Source organism: Seriola dumerili, unplaced genomic scaffold (genome assembly GCF_002260705.1).
Source record: "Seriola dumerili isolate Sdu_G_001 unplaced genomic scaffold, Sdu_1.0 BDQW01000066.1, whole genome shotgun sequence".
Taxonomy (NCBI): Eukaryota; Metazoa; Chordata; class Actinopteri; order Carangiformes; family Carangidae; genus Seriola; species Seriola dumerili.
The window spans coordinates 3,113,015-3,121,890 of NW_019174321.1; the positions used below are offsets into that span (position 1 = coordinate 3,113,015).

The 8,876-nt window shown below is 41.0% G+C and overlaps 1 protein-coding gene across 3 annotated transcripts in view; it reads left to right on the forward strand.

The window, feature by feature from the left end:
* Positions 1-8,727, forward strand: part of arhgef3 (Rho guanine nucleotide exchange factor 3) — a 30,276-nt gene extending 21,549 nt beyond the window's left edge. For all 3 annotated transcript variants that reach the window (XM_022742069.1, XM_022742071.1, XM_022742070.1), the window contains 8 exons: positions 177-437; positions 649-711; positions 828-924; positions 1,682-1,758; positions 1,872-2,129; positions 2,503-2,673; positions 3,418-3,607; positions 4,080-8,727. In XM_022742069.1, coding sequence (XP_022597790.1) covers positions 177-437; positions 649-711; positions 828-924; positions 1,682-1,758; positions 1,872-2,129; positions 2,503-2,673; positions 3,418-3,607; positions 4,080-4,846 — 1,884 coding nt within the window. In that variant the 3' untranslated portion in view covers positions 4,847-8,727. The remainder of the gene's footprint in view (positions 1-176; positions 438-648; positions 712-827; positions 925-1,681; positions 1,759-1,871; positions 2,130-2,502; positions 2,674-3,417; positions 3,608-4,079) is intronic.
* The last annotated feature ends 149 nt before the right edge of the window (positions 8,728-8,876 follow it).

Sequence of the window (8,876 nt, forward strand, 5' to 3'; positions counted from 1 at the left end):
TTGCTATGGTAACGAATCTGGCCAGAGTGGTAGAAAATTCAGAATGTTTTATCATTGAGTCCACTGGCTCCAGATGCTGAACCTATCTATCACGACAAGCAGTGAAAAATAAAAATGAATGCTGACACTTCTGCGTTTTTAAAAAGTCTGGTTTCACCTCGTCTCCATCTCCGCAGCGCTCCATCAGTTTTCGTTATGAGAGTCGGACGGAGAGAGCCGCTCCTCCTCCTCCTCCTCCACCCTCCTCTTCGACGATGAAGACGCGCGTTATCTCAGCGACTGTCTCCAACCCTTCCTCCTCCATGACAGCGACGCGGGGTTCCATGGCAACAGCCCCAGCCGCCAAGCGCCGGGACAGCAAGCTTTGGAGCGAGACGTTTGACGTCCGACTGGGGGCGACACAACCTCTGAGTCCAAAAGAGATAAAACGACAGGAGGTGAGAAACACAGTAACATCTCTTGTGATTGTTTGGATTTTACTTTGTGTTTTAACTTGTAATCATTTATTATCTGACTTCCTTTAGATATTTTTCAACAAACAAACACTACAGAAGGAAATTCTATATTCTTTCAACGTCGTCAAAACCTCTTAAGACTTACAGATAACCAAGACTACGATCTACTCACACTCACTCTCTCTCCCTGCAGGCGATATTTGAGTTGGCTCAGGGCGAGCAAGACTTGGTGGAGGATCTCAAGTTGGCTAAGAAGGTAAACAGAAACCTTTATTTTTTCTTGAAGGACGTCTCTGAGGGACTTACATTTATTCTACAGTACTGGTATTTTCTGGGTATGCTCATATGTGTGTGTTTGCTTGTGTGCTGCAGGCCTACCATGACCCGATGCTGAAGCTGTCAATCATGACTGAGCAGGAACTCAACCAGATCTTTGGTACTCTGGACTCGCTGATACCCCTGCATGAAGGTAGGACTGAGCCTCTCATAAGGTCACAGAAGAACAGGCTTTAACGTTTCAAACAGACAGCAGCCTCCTCAGCTGAGCGCTAGGTCCAGACCTGAGGAGTGTAAAGCCCCTTTAGGACATGCATCTCTTTACATTTATCTGATGGCAGTTCAACATTGTGGTGTCATGTCTGATTAAGCACCTCTTATGAAGAGAAAGTCTCTCTCTCCTTCTGAGTAAATCCATGAAGAAAATCAAGGTAAAAACATCTGGATGACTCACAGCCCTCACAGATAGAAGCCGGCAGTGTTAAGTGTTCCAGGTCTGATGAGGGCTGAGAGCCGCAGTTCCTCTAGTTGCCACTAGATGGTGAACGTGTAGAAGTGAATGTTTTTTGTCAGGCAAACATTCATGTTGACAAAAAGCATTGATTGGGATGGGATGTGTGCATGTTTCACTAAAGACAGACTGAAAGATGAAATCTAATGTAAAAAAAGGTTGTGTGATCAGGATTGGTCTCAAAAACTGTTGAATACCATCAGTTGGCATCAAATGTCTGGTCAGATTAATAATTCATAAGTTTCTAATGTAAATAAAATTTAAAAAGAGGGGAAAAAAGGAGAACTTGTTTTGGTATTGACTCAGGTATCGAGGCTCCTGCAGTGCAGCTGTTTCTGAATGAAGCTAAAAACTTTGTGTTGCCCATGTGTGTTGTTCGACGTGTCCGCGCTGCTCTGGGTCCTGACCTCTGTACATGTTTTCATCTGTCTCTCCTCAGACCTGCTGAGTCGCCTCAGAGACGCCAGAAAACCTGACGGGTCAACAGAGCATGTGGGACACATCCTGACTGACTGGGTGAGTGAGTGCTTTTCTTCACATATTCAAACGTACTGAGTGTCTGCATGATTGAGATCTCCTCGTCTCCTACACTCTGCAGTAACCATGTCTCTGTCTTTGTGTCCCTGCAGCTGCCCTGTCTGTCCTCCTACACCCCGTACTGCAGTAACCAGGTGAAGGCCAAGGCCTTGTTGGACCAGAAGAAGCAGGACCGGCGGGTCCAGGACTTTTTGCAGCGCTGTCTCCAGTCGCCCTTCAGCAGGAAGTTGGACCTGTGGAACTTCCTGGACATTCCCCGCAGCCGACTGGTGAAATACCCACTGCTGCTCAGGGAGATCCTGAAGCACACACCCAATGACCACCCGGACCGGCAGCACCTGGACGAGGCGGTGAGGAAAACCGGTGTTAAGAAGATACTGTACACCTTTACCCTACACCTCTGGTGCAACCCAGTATCGAACTGAAGCAGTAGAAAATAAAATGAGTCGTCAAAGTTGAAAATAAAAGTCAGAAAAAATAGAAAAGCCACAAGTAACCCTGAAAATTTGAGAGTTGAATTCCTTTATTTTTTACATAAGAAAAAACAAAATCAGCAGATCAATCTGGATAAAGATAAGTTGTATATGTTGTAATGTCTTCTTTTCATTTGAGGTACTTTGGTCCTATGCACCAGCCGGCCTTCTGTCCAATTCAACATTTTCATTTGACATTTTTCAGCAGAAACAGATTCGATTAGTTAGATTTTGTCCGTTTGCTCCACAGATGCTGATGGTTCAGAGCGTGGTGGCGGACATCAACAGGCGGACGGGGGAGTCAGAGTGTCAGTACTACAAAGACCGTCTGTTGTACATGGAGGACGGACAGAGGGACGAACTCATCGACCAGTCCAGGACCCTCAGCTGCCATGGAGAACTGAAGAACAACCGAGGACTCGTCAGTAGATTTCAACATTTATATACACCCCTCCTCTTTTATCCATACATATGAGACACATTCCCTCTGTTAGAAAGACCCTTAATCAAACATGGTGGTTTGTATCCTGTGTAAACACACAGTTAATTGTGTTTTGATGTCACCCACCTGCCACCCACCTAACATGCATCAGAGGATTAGAGAAGGATGTAAAGAGCAAGACTGAAATATTCACAGATCAACATCTGATTCAAATCATTGAGTTGCAAGTCAAGTATAAAGTGGATTCATTTGCAAATTGAGGGAAACTTGAGCAGAAGTCGACAACTAAAGATTAAATATTGAGTTTATGATGAACTCATTCCACAATTTGTCTTCTCTGTCATGTTTCATATTTGTTTTACTGAGTTAATGTGAAGAAATGAGAAAAGCAAGAGGATAAGATCAGATGAGATGAGTTATGAAATATCGTATCTCCCTTATGTTCTATCTTTTAATGCTTTGTAATGTGATGGTAGGTTCTTATAGATAAACATATAATATATAATTTATAATATATTAGATGTAAATATAAGATATTGATACAATTATATTTACAGTAAATAACCAAATTCAAAAAAAAAAAATTATGATTGTTTAAGTAATTTCTACTTTAATCACTGGTAAACAGGATCCAAATATTTTATCTGTTGTGCGTGAACAAAAACAGCTGATCACCAGGTGAAGAAAAATTCACCTCTGCTCTCTTTCTCTCTCTCTCTCCAGAAGCTCCATGTCTTTCTGTTCCAGGACGTCCTGGTCATCACCAGGTCGGTCTCGCTGAACGACCAGCCAGTCAGCTATCAGCTCTGCCGCCAGCCAATACCCATCCGGCAGCTGGACCTGGAGGACCTATCAGATGGAGAGATGAGAGTGGGCGGGTCCATCAGAGGGGCCTTCAGCAACAACGAGCGCAGTTAGTACTTCTACTTAGTACTTCACAAATATTCATATTCATCATATAATTCATATGCAGATTTTATATGTAGAGATTTTAAACAAACGAACGCCCAAGATTTGTCTGATGTCATTAAGAAATCGTGTCTTCAGTATATTTTTTATTATAGTTTATTTTTACACTATAAAATGTTCCACTTATCCACAGTAGTGGTCAAATTTTCTTTAATAACCAGATGTAAGAATGATTATTAAAGATGTGTGTTTACTCTATATGTTTATGTAGAAAATAATATTCAGCTGATGTATCTCTATCTCATTTTTTAAACTCTCAAATATTAATATGGGTATCAAAAATACAGTACCAGTCAGGCTACAGCTTATATTAACCTTCTTTATATATATGTAATATAACAAAAATGGAGTACAGATTCAGTTTGATAGAATACAACATACAAATTTAAAAGCAGCCGCCTCTCTCCTCCTCACAGCAAAGAACTTCTTCCGGGTTTCGCACCGTACCGGAGGTCAGCTGCAGAGCCACTTCTTCCAGGCCAGCGACGCCTTCAACAAACAACAATGGATAAACTGCATCAGACAAGCCAAGGAAGCCGCAGCACTGACTGGAGACCTGCCACCACTGACAGGACCGTGTCTGGAGAAAGAGCTGGGTGGACAGAAAGGGACACTTGATGGGACAGCACTGAGTTTGCGAAGTGATTCAGGAATTGAAGATGAGAAAGGGATGTGGGGGGAGATGGAGACAGGGCTGTGTTTGGAAGGACAGGAGGGTCTGAGTGGAGGTCAAGATCTAAGTTCAGGTAAAGAGGCTGAGGTGGGTTTGACTCAGGAGACAATGACGGGTAGGGAGATGGAGACAGGTTTGGCTGTGGATGGTGGGACAGGTTTTGAATTACATGGAGAAACAGGGATGGACAGTCAGACGAGGGTGACAATCAGTGGGACAGAGACGGGGGAGATGGAGACAGGGCAGGGTCTCTGTGATGAGATGGGGGCAGAGCTGGGAGCCAGAGCAGACTGGAAGATGGATGGAGAAGGAGGAGGAGGAGGAGTAGAAAGAGAGACTCTCAGCAGAGATGGTAATGATGTTCCAACCTCCCCCCTCTCCCCTGCTTCTCCCACTCAAGAGGAGGAGGTGATAGAGGGGGGGTGGAGAGGCGCTAAGGAGGAGGAGGGCTGCATGGACACAAATGAGGTTGACTTACTGGAGGGCGAGGATCTGTCCCTTAGGTGCTGATACTAGGACCAAACAAAAAAAAAACTGACACTGCATCCAATCAAAGCTGGGATGATGATGATGATGTCACTTACAACAATCACTTGAACTTGTTAAGAAACATTAAACAGTGTGTTCTAGAACACTGTAACTGCTGTACCCTGACTGCTGGTAACCACGGTAACCACTGCGTTCTAGAATGCCACAACAACCATCACCCCTACACTCTGGAACACTGGCCCCATGTAGCTGTACTAATGGCATGAATGCTATTAAGAGAACTGGACACCAATGGTGCCCCATTCATTCCAATGAAAGTTATTCAGCATGAACATACTGCAAAAAAAACGTTTTTCGGGCTTCCTCAGGCTTTCCTCTGCAACTTCCACATTTTGGAGTTTTGTGATGCTCAGCAAAATGTATTTATGATTTTACTGCCTTTTGAAATTATGTATTTGTATGGGGCAAATTATTTGTGGGCCAGTGGCTGTCACATGACCTGCAGTTCCAACTGCGGCCACAACGCCAAAAGTCACCTCACAGCCCAACACTATTTTTCGGAGCTTGAGCTTTACTCATGTTACTGTGACTACTGCTGTATCCCACATCCCACACACCATGTTACACTTCACCAGATTAGACGGTGCAAGAGTGAAACTATTTCCTGGCTTGTTTTATTCTAGTTTACTTTATCCTGAATTTATTTCTTCATAGTTAACATTTGCTCACTTACTTATATTTTGCACTAGACCAGCCTTTGGACAAACTCTATGTTGCTGCCTATAGTCTTCACCTTTCTATTTGGACTGTTAAAGTTTCCCAGTGGAGTTTGTGTCACTACTGGCACTAAGAACAGGAGCCCTATACTAACATGCACACAAAGATGTACATGTACATGCAGGTGCTCACCTATTATGCAATACACCTTCCCACTAATGGTTTCAAGCTGTTGGCACTAATAGCTAATGCCAGTAACAATGCCCAGGAAGAGGAAAGAAATGTATTCAACACATTTGTTAGACCTCAAGAAAAACCACAATGTGTTTAGGTGAGAAACAAGATAACTTGTTTGTTTACATAAAGACTCCACAGGGCACCTTTAAAGAAACACTGCCAATAGTTTTTAAATTAACGAGCAGAAAAGACACACCCCATATAAACTTCTGCTATGTGCTAATTCAACACTAATATTTTCAGAAAAACCTCTACCACAGATCTGCTGATGTCAGCATCATCCTCAGCTAATACATGCAAAAGGTAAAGCCGATCACAAAAGTCAGAATTCAAGTCAAAAGCTTTTTGCATTTAAAACACTATGAGTGAATTATAATGAATCGTGTGTAGCTAACTACCACTAAACGCTAACTTACCATCTCTGTTGTAGAGATTTAGCAAATACAAAGAGGCAGAAAAAGTGCGACATTAGTCGTGGTAAGGAACACTTACCTTCCATAGCTTTCAAAGAACAATTACAAATAATCAAACTTGTATCTCCAATTATAGGGATTTTTATTTTCATCAGTTAATCAGTTGAAAGATTACTTCTTTTTTTTTGCAAATTTCTTGTTCTGTTTCTAAAACTCTGTTCATCATGTCTTATAATCACTTGTAATGTCTGGAAACACTGGAGAAGACAGAGCCAGTTCTCATGGCACATCACAGTAACAAGTTACTCATTATTAGCTGATCTATGAGTCTAAATTTGCAACCATTTGTAAATGTGAATGTTCTCCTATGAATAATGTTCATGTGTAAGTGCTCTCCAGCAGAAAATACATTTTAAGTGAAAAGTGATGCAGGTCCAGGTTGCAATGATTACAGTACGTGTGATGGCGATGCTCAGTGAATTTCAGTGTAGGGGTGAGTGAGGTAAGAGTGTGGAGGTTGTATAGGTTTTTGCCCCTTACACAGCATTAAGTCCCATCTCTGACCGTGACTATTTTATCAAACCACGACTATGATGTTTCTGTAAAAGAGCTTTAATTGCCTAATGCCTCAAACATGCATTAAATATTTTTGATATTATATTGATGTGAAAGAGTGTAAGTGTTTAGGATTTTGGACCCACTGACCTTTTTAGCCTCTTTTAGCTCCTAGATTTGTTTTACAGCAAACTTATTTCATAGTTCAGTTTTTGTGTTTCCAGCTGCAGCAGGCAGCGTTTTTCATACACCCATTGTAAACTACCTGACCAGCACCAAATGACAGACAGGCAACATTGGTAACTTGCTGGTGGAGACCAAACCAAAGCGAAGAGTGAATATTGGCCTTACATTCAACAGTGGGATGATCGTATTGCTGTGTGTGCTGATACATGCAAGTTTATCAGTTGTCTGTTAGTGATAGCAGCATGATCAAGTGAGCTGGTGGTGGCTGTGTATCTGTCAGTTGTTTGATGTTTCTCCATGTAGAGGCCAAAAATTAATTAATGCAGTGTTTAAAAGGGAAGGAAGTTACGCAGGAACACTGCTGAAAATAAAAAAAATAAATAAATGTTGGAAATGAATATTTTGCAAGCGTAGACTCTAGAAATACTCTTAAAGCAAAACCTTAAGCTATCGGCACAGTATAACCTTTCCTTGTGAATGAATGTGATTGTAGCATGTAGTCGGGTAGTATTCCAAATACATTAATTGAATCTTCGGTGGATTTTCCGTTTTGAACATCGATCCCTACCACAAAATTCTATAAAATTACTAAGTTACTACGAAGCTGCTGCAGCTTGGTGGCAATCAGAGTCCTGAGGGAGGAGCCTGTTGTGTATGTACTGTATGTAAAGAATGTATATGAAGTCTGTCTGTATATGAATGTAGGAACAAAGCCAAGCATGACTGTTTGTTATATATGTCCTTACAACACATGAAATATGACTTACAATGTCCAGACAATCAGTTTGATATTATAAATGACCACTGTCAGGATAGTTGTGATGGTGATGAGGGTGGATGAAGTTTACCACAGTGGTTAAGTTACCAGACAACTACCAAACTTTTAAAAGCAGGTTATTTACACATCTCAGAGAGGACTAAAGATACACAGACAATACTTGTGCACTAATGTGTGGATTGTCACAAGACCAAAGCATCAATAAATTGTTTTAAAAAGAAGCCTCACTGAATGGATGGTTATTGGTGATTGCAAAGAAAATACTGCCATGTTTAAATAAAGACAAATACAAAATTTGAAACGCTTTTGTCTTTTAGAATGAGTGCATACAAGTGCAATCAACAGTTATAAACATACAGCCCTAGGCAATTAATGTGGATTGTAAAAAGGAGTGGACTTAAAACTCAACCCTGAGAAATACCCCAACTGTTGTTAAAGACACCTGTGTGCACAATGTCAACTATGACACACTTTAAATCTGTTGCTCAGGCAATGTCCTGACTAGTGACAGGTACTGTTAATAAAGCTAGTTTCTCCGAGGAAGAAGAATGTAAGAAACTGTTTGCCTTAACGTAAATAGTGCAACAGGTCAGAAAACACATTGGCAATGATTTAAAACACAATATTTGGTGAGAACAGCCTTAGAGTTGTGCACTGTATTAAGGAATCGAATATATTTGCATGACAAATGGAAAGTGGAGGGTAATACCTGCCATTATCTAAGTATATATAGAGAGTCCTGCTTTTGCCTGGAAAAGAAAAAAAAAACCCTAGGAATAACAGAATTAAAAATACCGATGGTAAGCCAAAATTACTCCAAATCCTAACTTTCTGAGTACAAATTCTGGAATTTTCAAAATCTAAATTATGAAAATTCAAAATTAAAGAAAGAAATCAAAGCTGAATCTCAAAGGAGGAAGGCAGGCAACTGCCCAGAGGCCCCCAAGGCCCCTGGTTACTCCATATTATTTGGGTCTACATCATTTTATTACTCAAAAATTTGTTAGAAATGTGTGTGTGTGAAGTAATTAGTTGAATTTTTCCACAATTATCTGCCATTTTATTCACTGAACAATCAAGAGATAATTAAAGAAAGTAACTGTCAGACCCATTGATCATGAAAATAGTTGCAGCCTGACAGTACTTCATTTTATTTACTTTGCCT